Source organism: Ascaphus truei, unplaced genomic scaffold, assembly GCF_040206685.1.
Source record: "Ascaphus truei isolate aAscTru1 unplaced genomic scaffold, aAscTru1.hap1 HAP1_SCAFFOLD_334, whole genome shotgun sequence".
NCBI lineage: Eukaryota > Metazoa > Chordata > Amphibia > Anura > Ascaphidae > Ascaphus > Ascaphus truei.
Genome location: NW_027456333.1, coordinates 221197 through 238108, shown reverse-complemented (window position 1 = coordinate 238108; position 16912 = coordinate 221197). Strand labels below are relative to the sequence as shown.

Sequence of the window (16912 nt, the reverse complement as noted above, 5' to 3'; positions counted from 1 at the left end):
GATACAGATCCAATGTGGTCTTTCTCCCTCCTAATAGAGGTAAATGAGAATTTTAATCCTAATAGAGGTATATTAGTATTTTATCTGGTAGTGTTAGGACTTGCGAACAGGTGTCTGCCTTGACGTGGCTCGCAGGCTTACAACGCTTTGGCCAAAGGGTTAAACTAAATGACCCTATTTCAAGAGAATATATAAGTATGTTACTGTGTATTTCTGTCATGTTGGATGCAGCATTGGGCTTCTCTGTCGTCTGTTGTATACATTCGCCACGCTCAATAGCACTCCATTTTGACACATATACATATATATATTTTGTGGGGGCTCAGGGGTTCACAAAAAGAGCTTGCTGGGGTTCTGTGTTTTGTTAACCCATTCTCAGCTGTTCCAGCTGTTGGAGGTTAGTGGCTCCTCCTTCCCAGGGTTTAAGCCCCTCCCCACTTCCCAAGTGAGTAGGTGTGTATGTATAATAAATAAAGACATACAATACAATATGTGTATAGGTGCCTGTGTATGTATAATGTGTAAGACGTGTATAGGTGCCTGTGTATGTATAATGTGTAAGATGTGTGTATAGGTGCCTGTGTATGTATAATGTGTAAGACGTGTATAGGTGCCTGTGTATGTATAATGTGTAAGACGTGTGTATAGGTGCCTGTGTATGTATAATGTGTAAGACGTGTGTATAGGTGCATCTGTATGTATAATGTGTAAGACGTGTGTATAGGTGCCTGTGTATGTATAATGTGTAAGACGTGTGTATAGGTGCCTGTGTATGTATAATGTGTAAGACGTGTGTATAGGTGCCTGTGTATGTATAATGTGTAAGATGTGTATAGGTGCCTGTGTATGTATAATGTGTAAGGTGTGTGTTTAGGTGCCTGTGTATGTATAATGTATAAGACGTGTGTATAGGTGTCTGTGTATGTATAATGTGTAAAACGTGTATAGGTGCCTGTGTATGTATAATGTGTAAGACGTGTATAGGTGCCTGTGTATGTCTAATGTGTAAGACGTGTGTATACCTATACACATTATACATACACCATATATACCTTACACATTATACATACTGTACACAGGCACCTATACACATCTTACACATTATACATACATGTATGTATAATGTGTAAGACGTGTATAGGTGCCTGAGTATGAATAATGTGTAAGATGTGTATAGGTGCCTGTGTATGTATAATGTGTATGACGTGTATAGGTGCCTGTGTATGTATAATGTGTAATATGTGTATAGGTGCCTGTGTATGCATAATGTGTAAGACGTGTGTATAGGTGCCTGTGTATGTATGATGTGTAAGACGTGTGTTTAGGTGCCTGTGTATGTATAATGTGTAATATGTGTATAGATGCCTGTGTATGTATAATGTGTAAGATGTGTGTATAGGTGCCTGTGTATGTATAATATGTAAGACGTGTGTGTATATGTAGCTGTGTATGTAAAATGTGTAAGATGTGTATAGGTGCCTGTGTATGTAGTATGTGTAAGACGTGTGTTTTGGTGCCTATGTATGTATAATGTGTAAGACGTGTATAGGTGCCTGTGTATGTATAATGTGTAAGACGTGTGTATAGGTGCCAGTGTATGTAATATGTGTACGACGTGTGTATACTGTAGGTGCCTGTGTATGTATAATGTGTATAGGTGCCTCTGTATGTATAATGTGTAAGACGTGTATAGGTGCCTGTGTATGTAGTATGTGTAAGACGTGTATAGGTGCCTGTGTATGTATAATGTGTAAGACGTGTATAGGTGCCTGTGTATGTATGTGTTAGATGTGTATAGGTGCCTGTGTATGTATAATGTGTAACACGTGTATACAGTAGGTGCCTGTGTAATGTGTATAGGTGTCTGTGTTTGTATAATGTATAGGTGCATGTGTATGTATAATGTGTAAGACATGCTGGGACTGCGGATCAGAACACAGGAGACATTAGAACATGTTACATGCTTTATTGATGCTCTATGTAGGGATGATCGGCAGCCGGGTTGGCGTGTGAGCCCGATACATCATGTATGTGACATTTATTGTTTAGATTATTCAGCACGGACTACTCGGAGAGGTGTAAATCCGGGCGGTCTCTCGCGCTTCTCCATGTCACGGTCTACTCGGAAAGGTGTAAATCCGGGCGGTCTCTCACGCTTCTCCATGTCACGGTCTACTCGGAAAGGTGTAAATCCGGGCGGTCTCTAGCGCTTCTCCATGTCCCGGTCTACTCGGAAAGGTGAGAATCCGGGCGGTCTCTCGCGCTTCTCCATGTCACGGTCTACTCGGAAAGGTGAGAATCCGGGCGGTCTCTCACGCTTCTCCATGTCACGGTCTACTCGGAAAGGTGTAAATCCGGGCGGTCTCTCGCGCCTCTGTAAGTCCCGGTCTACTCGGAAAGGTGAGAATCCGGGCGGTCTCTCGCGCCTCTGTAAGTCCCGGTCTACTCGGAAAGGTGAGAATCCGGGCGGTCTCTCGCGCTTCTGTAAGTCCCGGTCTACTCGGAAAGGTGAGAATCCGGGCGGTCTCTCGCGCTTCTGTAAGTCCCGGTCTACTCGGAAAGGTGAGAATCCGGGCGGTCTCTCGCGCTTCTCTATGTCACGGTCTACTCGGAAAGGTGAGAATCCGGGCGGTCTCTCGCGCTTCTCTATGTCACGGTCTACTCGGAAAGGTGAGAATCCCGGCGGTCTCTCGCGCTTCTCTATGTCCCGGTCTACTCGGAAAGGTGAGAATCCGGGCGGTCTCTCGCGCCTCTGTACGTCCCGGTCTACTCGGAAAGGTGAGAATCCCGGCGGTCTCTCGCGCTTCTCTATGTCCCGGTCTACTCGGAAAGGTGAGAATCCGGGCGGTCTCTCGCGCTTCTCTAAGTCCCGGTCTACTCGGAAAGGTGAGAATCCGGGCGGTCTCTCGCGCTTCTGTATGTCCCGGTCTACTCGGAAAGGTGAGAATCCGGGTGGTCTCTCGCGCTTCTCTATGTCCCGGTCTACTCGGAAAGGTGAGAATCCAGGCGGTCTCTCGCGCTTCTGTACGTCCCGGACTACTCGGAAAGGTGAGAATCCGGGCGGTCTCTCGCGCTTCTGTACGTCCCGGTCTACTCGGAAAGGTGAGAATCCGGGCGGTCTCTCGCGCTTCTCTAAGTCCCGGTCTACTCGGAAAGGTGAGAATCCGGGCGGTCTCTCGCGCTTCTGTATGTCCCGGTCTACTCGGAAAGGTGAGAATCCGGGTGGTCTCTCGCGCTTCTCTATGTCCCGGTCTACTCGGAAAGGTGAGAATCCAGGCGGTCTCTCGCGCTTCTGTACGTCCCGGACTACTCGGAAAGGTGAGAATCCGGGCGGTCTCTCGCGCTTCTGTACGTCCCGGTCTACTCGGAAAGGTGAAAATCCGGGCGGTCTCTCTCGCTTCTGTACGTCCCGGACTACTCGGAAAGGGGATAATCCGGGTACCGGCGCCTCGCGCCTCTGTAATCCTGTAATCATAAAGAGACAGGGTTTGTACGGCACAATTTCCCTAACTTCCTGCAGTCTTCCCAGCCTGTGAGAGAGCGCAGGGACACATACAGAGACATCCTGCACACAGGGTCACTAATACAGAGAGACATCCTGCACACAGGGACGCTAATACAGAGACATCCTGCACACAGGGTCACTAATACAGAGAGACATCCTGCACACAGGGATACTAATACAGAGACATCCTGCACACAGGGATACTAATACAGAGACATCCTGCACACAGGGACACATACAGAGATACATCCTGCTCACAGGGTCACTAATACAGAGAGACATCCTGCACACAGGGATACTAATACAGAGACATCCTGCACACAGGGTCTAATACAGAGATACATCCTGCACACAGGGTCATTAATACAGAGAGACATCCTGCACACGGGGTCACTAATACAGAGAGACATCCTGCACACAGGGTCACTGTAACAGGGGATTTATCCCTGTTCAGGAAATGTGCCTCTAATCCAGCAGTGTGGTGGTTAACTGCTGGTAGTCAATTAACCAACACCACCTGGCTGATTAGGTTTGTTAGAAAAGCCTGCCTTTGAGACAGGAAGTGAGATTTCCTGAGTCTCACATATTGTGGGACTGACCATAGGAACAGATGTCTTGATCCTGCATGCTGACAGCAAGACACAGGGGAAAGCACCTCTAAACCTGAATGCTGATATAGCCTGAGGAAAAGGCAGCAACCCAGGAACAGAGAAGACTTCCCCTTCAACTACAAGAAACAGATAAGACTTTCCTTTATAAGACTTTTTGTATATCTGCATATATCAAGATATATGCTAATCCAAAGGGAGTTGTGGACTGCATAGGTTTCACTAGAAATACTCCCAAGTGGAACAGAAGCTTTGTTTGACCCCTTATTTGTATATGTTTGGATGATTTTCTTGTGTTAAAGAAACAGGTGCAATAAAAGTCACTAATACAGAGACACATCCTGCACACAGGGTCACTAATACAGAGACACATCCTGCACACAGGGTCACTAATACAGAGACATCCTGCACACAGGGTCACTAATACAGAGATACATCCTGCACACAGTGTCACTAATACAGAGACATCTTGCACACAGGGTCACTAATACAGAGACACATCCTGCACACAGGGTCACTAATACAGAGAGACATCCTGCACACAGGGTCACTAATACAGAAAGACATCCTGCACACAGGGTCACTAATACAGAGAGACATCCTGCACACAGGGTCACTAATACAGATAGACATCCTGCACACAGGGTCACTAATACAGAGACATCCTGCATACAGGGACACTAATACAGAGAGACATCCTGCACACAGGGTCACTAATACAGAGACACATCCTGCACACAGGGTCACTAATACAGAGAGATGTCCTGCACACAGGGTCACTAATACAGAGACATCCTGCACACAGGGTCACTAATACAGAGATACATCCTGCACACAGGGACACTAATACAGAGACATCATGCACACAGGGACACTAATACAGAGACATCCTGCACACAGGGTCACTAATACAGAGAGACATCCTGCACACAGGGTCACTAATACAGAAAGACATCCTGCACACAGGGTCACTAATACAGAGAGACATCCTGCACACAGGGTCACTAATACAGATAGACATCCTGCACACAGGGTCACTAATACAGAGAGACATCCTGCACACAGGGTCACTAATACAGAGACATCCTGCATACAGGGACACTAATACAGAGAGACATCCTGCACACAGGGTCACTAATACAGAGACACATCCTGCACACAGGGTCACTAATACAGAGAGATGTCCTGCACACAGGGTCACTAATACAGAGACATCCTGCACACAGGGTCACTAATACAGAGATACATCCTGCACACAGGGACACTAATACAGAGACATCATGCACACAGGGACACTAATACAGAGACATCCTGCACACAGGGTCACTAATACAGAGAGACATCCTGCACACAGGGTCACTAATACAGGGAGACATCCTGCACACAGGGTCACTAATACAGAGAGACATCCTGCACACAGGGTCACTAATACAGACACATCCTGCACACATGGTCACTAATACAGAGAGATGTCCTGCACACAGGGTCACTAATACAGAGACATCCTGCACACAGGGTCACTAATACAGAGATACATCCTGCACACAGGGACACTAATACAGAGACATCATGCACACAGGGACACTAATACAGAGACATCCTGCACACAGGGTCACTAATACAGAGACATCCTGCACACAGGGTCACTAATACAGGGAGACATCCTGCACACAGGGTCACTAATACAGAGAGACATCCTGCACACAGGGTCACTAATACAGAGACATCCTGCACACAGGGTCACTAATACAGAGAGATGTCCTGCACACAGGGTCACTAATACAGAGACACATCCTGCACACAGGGTCACTAATACAGAGAGACGTCCTGCACACAGGGTCACTAATACAGAGAGATGTCCTGCACACAGGGTCACTAATACAGAGACATCCTGCTCACAGGGTCACTAATACAGAGACACATCCTGCACACAGGGTCACTAATACAGAGAGACATTCTGCACACAGGGTCACTAATACAGAGAGACGTCCTGCACACAGGGTCACTAATACAGAGACACATCCTGCACACAGCGTCACTAATACAGAGAGACATCCTGCACACAGGGTCACTGTAACAGGGGATTTATCCCTGTTCAGGAAATGTGCCTCTAATCCAGCAGTGTGGTGGTTAACTGCTGGTAGTCAATTAACCAACACCACCTGGCTGATTAGGTTTGTTAGAAAAGCCTGCCTTTGAGACAGGAAGTGAGATTTCCTGAGTCTCACATATTGTGGGACTGACCATAGGAACAGATGTCTTGATCCTGCATGCTGACAGCAAGACACAGGGGAAAGCACCTCTAAACCTGAATGCTGATATAGCCTGAGGAAAAGGCAGCAACCCAGGAACAGAGAAGACTTCCCCTTCAACTACAAGAAACAGATAAGACTTTCCTTTATAAGACTTTTTGTATATCTGCATATATCAAGATATATGTTTGGGGCTGGGAGACATGCTAATCCAAAGGGAGTTATGGACTGCATAGGTTTCACTAGAAATACTCCCAAGTGGAACAGAAGCTTTGTTTGACCCCTTATTTGTATATGTTTGGATGATTTTCTTGTGTTAAAGAAACAGGCGCAATAAAAGTCACTAATACAGAGACACATCCTGCACACAGGGTCACTAATACAGAGACACATCCTGCACACAGGGTCACTAATACAGAGACACATCCTGCACACAGGGTCACTAATACAGAGACATCCTGCACACAGGGTCACTAATACAGAGAGACATCCCGCACACAGGGACACTAATACAGAGAGACATCCTGCACACAGGGTCACTAATACAGAGACATCCTGCACACAGGGTCACTAATACAGAGAGACATCCTGCACACAGGGTCACTAATACAGAGACATCCTGCACACAGGGTCACTAATACAGAGACATCCTGCACAAAGGGTCACTAATACAGAGATACATCCTGCACACAGTGTCACTAATACAGAGACATCTTGCACACAGGGTCACTAATACAGAGAGACATCCTGCTCACAGGGTCACTAATACAGAGACACATCCTGCACACAGGGTCACTAATACAGAGAGACGTCCTGCACACAGGGTCACTAATACAGAGAGACGTCCTGCACACAGGGTCACTAATACAGAGAGACGTCCTGCACACAGGGACACTAATACAGAGAGACGTCCTGCACACAGGGTCACTAATACAGAGAGACATCCTGCACACAGGGTCACTAATACAGAGAGACATCCTGCACACAGGGTCACTAATACAGAGAGACATCCTGCACACAGGGACACTAATACAGAGAGACATCCTGCACACAGGGACACTAATACAGAGAGACATCCTGCACACAGGGTCACTAATACAGAGAGACATCCTGCACACAGGGTCACTAATACAGAGAGACATCCTGCACACAGGGTCACTAATACAGAGACATCATGCACACAGGGTCACTAATACAGAGACATCCTGCACACAGGGTCACTAATAGAGACATCCTGCACACAGGGTCACTAATACAGAGACACGTCCTGCACAGAGGGTCACTAATACAGAGACATCCTGCACACAGGGTCACTAATACAGAGAGACATCCTGCACACAGGGTCACTAATACAGAGAGACATCCTGCACACAGGGTCACTAATACAGAGAGACATCCTGCACACAGGGTCACTAATACAGAGACATCCTGCACACAGGGTCACTAGTACAGAGATACATCCTGCATACAGGGTCACTAATACAGAGAGACATCCTGCACACAGGGTCACTAATACAGAGAGATCCTGCACACAGGGACACTAATACAGAGAGACATACTGCACACAGGGTCACTAATACAGAGAGACATCCTGCACACAGGGTCACTAATACAGAGAGACATCCTGCACACAGGGTAACTAATACAGAGAGACGTCCTGCACACACGGTCACTAATACAGAGATACATCCTGCACACAGAGTCACTAATACAGAGACATCCTGCACACAGGGACACTAATACAGAAACATCCTGCACACAGGGTCACTAATACAGAGACATCCTGCACACAGGGAAACTAATACAGAGAGACATCCTGCACACAGGGATACTAATACAGAGACATCCTGCACACAGGGATACTAATACAGAGACATCCTGCACACAGGGACACATACAGAGATACATCCTGCTCACAGGGTCACTAATACAGAGAGACATCCTGCACACAGGGATACTAATACAGAGACATCCTGCACACAGGGTCTAATACAGAGATACATCCTGCACACAGGGTCATTAATACAGAGAGACATCCTGCACACGGGGTCACTAATACAGAGAGACATCCTGCACACAGGGTCACTGTAACAGGGGATTTATCCCTGTTCAGGAAATGTGCCTCTAATCCAGCAGTGTGGTGGTTAACTGCTGGTAGTCAATTAACCAACACCACCTGGCTGATTAGGTTTGTTAGAAAAGCCTGCCTTTGAGACAGGAAGTGAGATTTCCTGAGTCTCACATATTGTGGGACTGACCATAGGAACAGATGTCTTGATCCTGCATGCTGACAGCAAGACACAGGGGAAAGCACCTCTAAACCTGAATGCTGATATAGCCTGAGGAAAAGGCAGCAACCCAGGAACAGAGAAGACTTCCCCTTCAACTACAAGAAACAGATAAGACTTTCCTTTATAAGACTTTTTGTATATCTGCATATATCAAGATATATGCTAATCCAAAGGGAGTTGTGGACTGCATAGGTTTCACTAGAAATACTCCCAAGTGGAACAGAAGCTTTGTTTGACCCCTTATTTGTATATGTTTGGATGATTTTCTTGTGTTAAAGAAACAGGTGCAATAAAAGTCACTAATACAGAGACACATCCTGCACACAGGGTCACTAATACAGAGACACATCCTGCACACAGGGTCACTAATACAGAGACACATCCTGCACACAGGGTCACTAATACAGAGACATCCTGCACACAGGGTCACTAATACAGAGATACATCCTGCACACAGTGTCACTAATACAGAGACATCTTGCACACAGGGTCACTAATACAGAGACACATCCTGCACACAGGGTCACTAATACAGAGAGACATCCTGCACACAGGGTCACTAATACAGAAAGACATCCTGCACACAGGGTCACTAATACAGAGAGACATCCTGCACACAGGGTCACTAATACAGATAGACATCCTGCACACAGGGTCACTAATACAGAGACATCCTGCATACAGGGACACTAATACAGAGAGACATCCTGCACACAGGGTCACTAATACAGAGACACATCCTGCACACAGGGTCACTAATACAGAGAGATGTCCTGCACACAGGGTCACTAATACAGAGACATCCTGCACACAGGGTCACTAATACAGAGATACATCCTGCACACAGGGACACTAATACAGAGACATCATGCACACAGGGACACTAATACAGAGACATCCTGCACACAGGGTCACTAATACAGAGAGACATCCTGCACACAGGGTCACTAATACAGAAAGACATCCTGCACACAGGGTCACTAATACAGAGAGACATCCTGCACACAGGGTCACTAATACAGATAGACATCCTGCACACAGGGTCACTAATACAGAGAGACATCCTGCACACAGGGTCACTAATACAGAGACATCCTGCATACAGGGACACTAATACAGAGAGACATCCTGCACACAGGGTCACTAATACAGAGACACATCCTGCACACAGGGTCACTAATACAGAGAGATGTCCTGCACACAGGGTCACTAATACAGAGACATCCTGCACACAGGGTCACTAATACAGAGATACATCCTGCACACAGGGACACTAATACAGAGACATCATGCACACAGGGACACTAATACAGAGACATCCTGCACACAGGGTCACTAATACAGAGAGACATCCTGCACACAGGGTCACTAATACAGGGAGACATCCTGCACACAGGGTCACTAATACAGAGAGACATCCTGCACACAGGGTCACTAATACAGACACATCCTGCACACATGGTCACTAATACAGAGAGATGTCCTGCACACAGGGTCACTAATACAGAGACATCCTGCACACAGGGTCACTAATACAGAGATACATCCTGCACACAGGGACACTAATACAGAGACATCATGCACACAGGGACACTAATACAGAGACATCCTGCACACAGGGTCACTAATACAGAGACATCCTGCACACAGGGTCACTAATACAGGGAGACATCCTGCACACAGGGTCACTAATACAGAGAGACATCCTGCACACAGGGTCACTAATACAGAGACATCCTGCACACAGGGTCACTAATACAGAGAGATGTCCTGCACACAGGGTCACTAATACAGAGACACATCCTGCACACAGGGTCACTAATACAGAGAGACGTCCTGCACACAGGGTCACTAATACAGAGAGATGTCCTGCACACAGGGTCACTAATACAGAGACATCCTGCTCACAGGGTCACTAATACAGAGACACATCCTGCACACAGGGTCACTAATACAGAGAGACATTCTGCACACAGGGTCACTAATACAGAGAGACGTCCTGCACACAGGGTCACTAATACAGAGACACATCCTGCACACAGCGTCACTAATACAGAGAGACATCCTGCACACAGGGTCACTGTAACAGGGGATTTATCCCTGTTCAGGAAATGTGCCTCTAATCCAGCAGTGTGGTGGTTAACTGCTGGTAGTCAATTAACCAACACCACCTGGCTGATTAGGTTTGTTAGAAAAGCCTGCCTTTGAGACAGGAAGTGAGATTTCCTGAGTCTCACATATTGTGGGACTGACCATAGGAACAGATGTCTTGATCCTGCATGCTGACAGCAAGACACAGGGGAAAGCACCTCTAAACCTGAATGCTGATATAGCCTGAGGAAAAGGCAGCAACCCAGGAACAGAGAAGACTTCCCCTTCAACTACAAGAAACAGATAAGACTTTCCTTTATAAGACTTTTTGTATATCTGCATATATCAAGATATATGTTTGGGGCTGGGAGACATGCTAATCCAAAGGGAGTTGTGGACTGCATAGGTTTCACTAGAAATACTCCCAAGTGGAACAGAAGCTTTGTTTGACCCCTTATTTGTATATGTTTGGATGATTTTCTTGTGTTAAAGAAACAGGCGCAATAAAAGTCACTAATACAGAGACACATCCTGCACACAGGGTCACTAATACAGAGACACATCCTGCACACAGGGTCACTAATACAGAGACACATCCTGCACACAGGGTCACTAATACAGAGACATCCTGCACACAGGGTCACTAATACAGAGAGACATCCCGCACACAGGGACACTAATACAGAGAGACATCCTGCACACAGGGTCACTAATACAGAGACATCCTGCACACAGGGTCACTAATACAGAGAGACATCCTGCACACAGGGTCACTAATACAGAGACATCCTGCACACAGGGTCACTAATACAGAGACATCCTGCACAAAGGGTCACTAATACAGAGATACATCCTGCACACAGTGTCACTAATACAGAGACATCTTGCACACAGGGTCACTAATACAGAGAGACATCCTGCTCACAGGGTCACTAATACAGAGACACATCCTGCACACAGGGTCACTAATACAGAGAGACGTCCTGCACACAGGGTCACTAATACAGAGAGACGTCCTGCACACAGGGTCACTAATACAGAGAGACGTCCTGCACACAGGGACACTAATACAGAGAGACGTCCTGCACACAGGGTCACTAATACAGAGAGACATCCTGCACACAGGGTCACTAATACAGAGAGACATCCTGCACACAGGGTCACTAATACAGAGAGACATCCTGCACACAGGGACACTAATACAGAGAGACATCCTGCACACAGGGACACTAATACAGAGAGACATCCTGCACACAGGGTCACTAATACAGAGAGACATCCTGCACACAGGGTCACTAATACAGAGAGACATCCTGCACACAGGGTCACTAATACAGAGACATCATGCACACAGGGTCACTAATACAGAGACATCCTGCACACAGGGTCACTAATAGAGACATCCTGCACACAGGGTCACTAATACAGAGACACGTCCTGCACAGAGGGTCACTAATACAGAGACATCCTGCACACAGGGTCACTAATACAGAGAGACATCCTGCACACAGGGTCACTAATACAGAGAGACATCCTGCACACAGGGTCACTAATACAGAGAGACATCCTGCACACAGGGTCACTAATACAGAGACATCCTGCACACAGGGTCACTAGTACAGAGATACATCCTGCATACAGGGTCACTAATACAGAGAGACATCCTGCACACAGGGTCACTAATACAGAGACATCCTGCATACAGGGTCACTAATACAGAGACACATCCTGCACACAGGGTCACTAATACAGAGAGACATCCTGCACACAGGGTCACTAATACAGAGAGACATCCTGCACACAGGGTCACTAATACAGAGAGACATCCTGCACACGGGGTCACTAATACAGAGGGACATCCTGCACACAGGGTCACTAATACAGAGAGATCCTGCACACAGGGACACTAATACAGAGAGACATACTGCACACAGGGTCACTAATACAGAGAGACATCCTGCACACAGGGTCACTAATACAGAGAGACATCCTGCACACAGGGTAACTAATACAGAGAGACGTCCTGCACACACGGTCACTAATACAGAGATACATCCTGCACACAGAGTCACTAATACAGAGACATCCTGCACACAGGGACACTAATACAGAGACATCCTGCACACAGGGTCACTAATACAGAGACATCCTGCACACAGGGTCACTAATACAGAGACATCTTGCACACAGGGTCACTAATACAGAGAGACATCCTGCTCACAGGGTCACTAATACAGAGACACATCCTGCACACAGGGTCACTAATACAGAGAGACATCCTGCACACAGGGTCACTAATACAGAGAGACGTCCTGCACACACGGTCACTAATACAGAGATACATCCTGCACACAGGGCCACTAATACAGAGACATCCTGCACACAGGGTCACTAATACAGAGACATCCTGCACACAGGGACACTAATACAGAGAGACATCCTGCACACAGGGTCACTAATACAGAGAGACATCCTGCACACAGGGTCACTAATACAGAGAGACATCCTGCACACAGGGTCACTAATACAGAGAGACATCCTGCACACAGGGTCACTAATACAGAGACATCCTGCACACAGGGTCACTAATACAGAGACATCCTGCACACAGGGTCACTAATACAGAGAGACATCCTGCACACAGGGTCACTAATACAGAGAGACATCCTGCACACAGGGTCACTAATACAGAGAGACATCCTGCACACAGGGACACTAATACAGAGAGACATCCTGCACACAGGGTCACTAATACAGAGACATCCTGCACACAGTGTCACTAATACAGAGAGACATCCTGCACACAGGGTCACTAATACAGAGACATCCTGCACACAGGGTCACTAATACAGAGATACATCCTGCACACAGGGACACTAATACAGAGACATCCTGCACACAGGGTCACTAATACAGAGAGACGTCCTGCACACAGGGTCACTAATACAGAGAGACATCCTGCACACAGGGTCACTAATACAGAGAGACATCCTGCACACAGGGTCACTAATACAGAGAGACATCCTGCACACAGGGTCACTAATACAGAGAGACATCCTGCACACATGGTCACTAATACAGAGAGACATCCTGCACACAGGGACACTAATACAGAGACACATCCTGCACACAGGGTCACTAATACAGAGAGACATCCTGCACACAGGGTCACTAATACAGAGAGACATCCTGCACACATGGTCACTAATACAGAGAGACATCCTGCACACAGGGTCACTAATACAGAGAGACATCCTGCACACAGGGTCACTAATACAGAGACATCCTGCACACGAGGTCACTAATACAGAGAGACATCCTGCACACAGGGTCACTAATACATAGAGATACATCCTGCACACAGGGTCACTAATACAGAGAGACATCCTGCACACAGGGACACTAATACAGAGAGACATCCTGCACACAGGGTCACTAATACAGAGATACATCCTGCACACAGGGTCACTAATACAGAGAGACATCCTGCACACAGGGTCACTAATACAGAGAGACATCCTGCACACAGGGTCACTAATACAGAGACACATCCTGCACACAGGGTCACTAATACAGAGACACATCCTGCACACAGGGTCACTAATACAGAGAGACATCCTGCACACAGGGACACTAATACAGAGAGACATCCTGCACATTGGGTCACTAATACAGAGACACATCCTGCACACAGGGTCACTAATACAGAGAGACATCCTGCACACAGGGTCACTAATACAGAGAGACATCCTGCACACAGGGACACTAATACAGAGAGACATCCTGCACACAGGGTCTAATACAGAGAGACATCCTGCACACAGGGTCACTAATACAGAGAGACATCCTGCACACAGGGTCACTAATACAAAGAGACATCCTGCACACAGGGTCACTAATACAAAGAGACATCCTGCACACAGGGGCACTAATACAGAGACATCCTGCACACAGGGATTAATACAGAGACATCCTGCACACAGGGACTAATACAGAGAGACATCCTGCACACAGGGACACTAATACAGAGAGACATCCTGCACACAGGGTCAATAATACAGAGACACATCCTGCACACAGGGTCACTAATACAGAGACACATCCTGCACACAGGTACACTAATACAGAGAGACATCCTGCACACAGGCACACTAATACAGAGAGACATCCTGCACACAGGCACACTAATACAGAGAGACATCCTGCACACAGGCACACTAATACAGAGAGACATCCTGCACACAGGGTCACTAATACAGAGAGACATCCTGCACACAGGGACACTAATACAGAGACATCCTGCATACAGGATCACTAATACAGAGAGATATCCTGCACACAGGGTCACTAATACAGAGAGACATCCTGCACACAGGGTCACTAATACAGAGACACATCCTGCACACAGGGTCACTAATACAGAGAGACATCCTGCACACGGGGTCACTAATACAGAGACATCCTGCACACAGGGACACTAATACAGAGACATCCTGCACACAGGGACACTAATACAGAGACACATCCTGCACACAGGGTCACTAATACAGAGATACATCCTGCACACAGGGACTAATACAGAGACATCCTGCACACAGGGACTACTACAGAGACACATCCTGCACACAGGGTCACTAATATAGAGACGCATCCTGCACACAGGGTCACTAATACAGAGAGACATCCTGCACACAGGGACTAATACAGAGAGACATCCTGCACACAGGGTCACTTATACAGAGAGACATCCTGCACACAGGGTCACTAATACAGAGAGACATCCTGCACACAGGGACTAATACAGAGACACATCCTGCACACAGGGACTAATACAGAGACACATCCTGCACACAGGGACACTAACACAGAGAGACATCCTGCACACAGGGACACTAATACAGAGACACATCCTGCACACAGGGTCACTAATACAGAGACACATCCTGCACACAGGGTCACTAATACAGAGAGACATCCTGCACACAGGGACACTAATACAGAGAGACATCCTGCACACAGGGTCACTAATACAGAGATACATCCTGCACACAGGGACACTAATACAGAGACACATCCTGCACACAGGGTCACTAATACAGAGAGACACCCTGCACACAGGGTCACTAATACAGAGAGACATCCTGCACACAGGATCAAATACAGAGAGACATCCTGCACACGTGGACTAATACAGAGAGACATCCTTCACACAGGGTCACTAATACAGAGACATATCCTGCACACAGGGTCACTAATACAGAGAGACATCCTGCACACAGGGTCACTAATACAGAGAGACATCCTGCACACAGGGTCACTAATACAGAGATACATCCTGCACACAGGGTCACTAATACAGAGAGACATCCTGCACACAGGGACTAATACAGAGACATACTGCACACAGGGTCACTAATACAGAGAGACATCCTGCACACAGGGTCACTAATACAGAGATACATCCTGCACACAGGGTCACTAATACAGAGAGACATCCTGCACACAGGGTCACTAATACAGAGATACATCCTGCACACAGGGTCACTAATACAGAGAGACATCCTGCACACAGGGTCACTAATACAGAGACACATCCTGCACACAGGGACACTAATACAGAGAGACATCCTGCACACAGGGTCACTAATACAGAGACATCCTGCACACAGGGTCACTAATACAGATACATCCTGCACACAGGGACACTAATACAGATACACATCCTGCACACAGGGTCACTAATACAGAGAGACATCCTGCACACAGGGTCACTAATACAGAGACATCCTGCACACAGGGTCACTAATACAGAGAGACATCCTGCACACAGGGTCACTAATACAGAGACATCCTGCACACAGGGACACTAATACAGAGACATCCTGCACACAGGGTCACTAATACAGAGAGACATCCTGCACACAGGGTCACTGATACAGGGAGACATCCTGCACACAGGGACACTAATACAGAGACACATCCTGCACACAGGGACACTAATACAGAGACATCCTGCACACAGGGTCACTAATACAGAGACATCCTGCACACAGGGTCACTAATACAGAGACACATCCTGCACACAGGGACACTAATACAGAGACATCCTGCACACAGGGAAACTAATACAGAGAGACATCCTGCACACAGGGTCACTAATACAGA

The 16912-nt window shown here is 47.0% G+C and overlaps 2 protein-coding genes across 9 annotated transcripts in view; one reads left to right on the top strand and one right to left on the bottom strand.

Moving 5' to 3' along the window:
- Positions 1-16912, top strand: part of LOC142483530 (uncharacterized) — a 202883-nt gene that overhangs the window by 66343 nt on the left and 119628 nt on the right. The window lies entirely within an intron of this gene.
- LOC142483531 (uncharacterized) overlaps positions 1-16912 on the bottom strand; it is a 165720-nt gene that overhangs the window by 146849 nt on the left and 1959 nt on the right. Inside the window, exons 2-3 of one of the 7 annotated variants that reach the window (XM_075583541.1) lie at positions 2401-3465; positions 2239-2346 (exon numbers count right to left, since the gene is read on the bottom strand). In XM_075583541.1, coding sequence (XP_075439656.1) covers positions 2239-2346; positions 2401-3465 — 1173 coding nt within the window. Of the gene's footprint in view, positions 1-2238; positions 3466-16912 lie in introns of all 7 variants that reach the window. The other 6 variants (XM_075583543.1, XM_075583544.1, XM_075583545.1 and 3 more) reach the window with 6 other exon arrangements.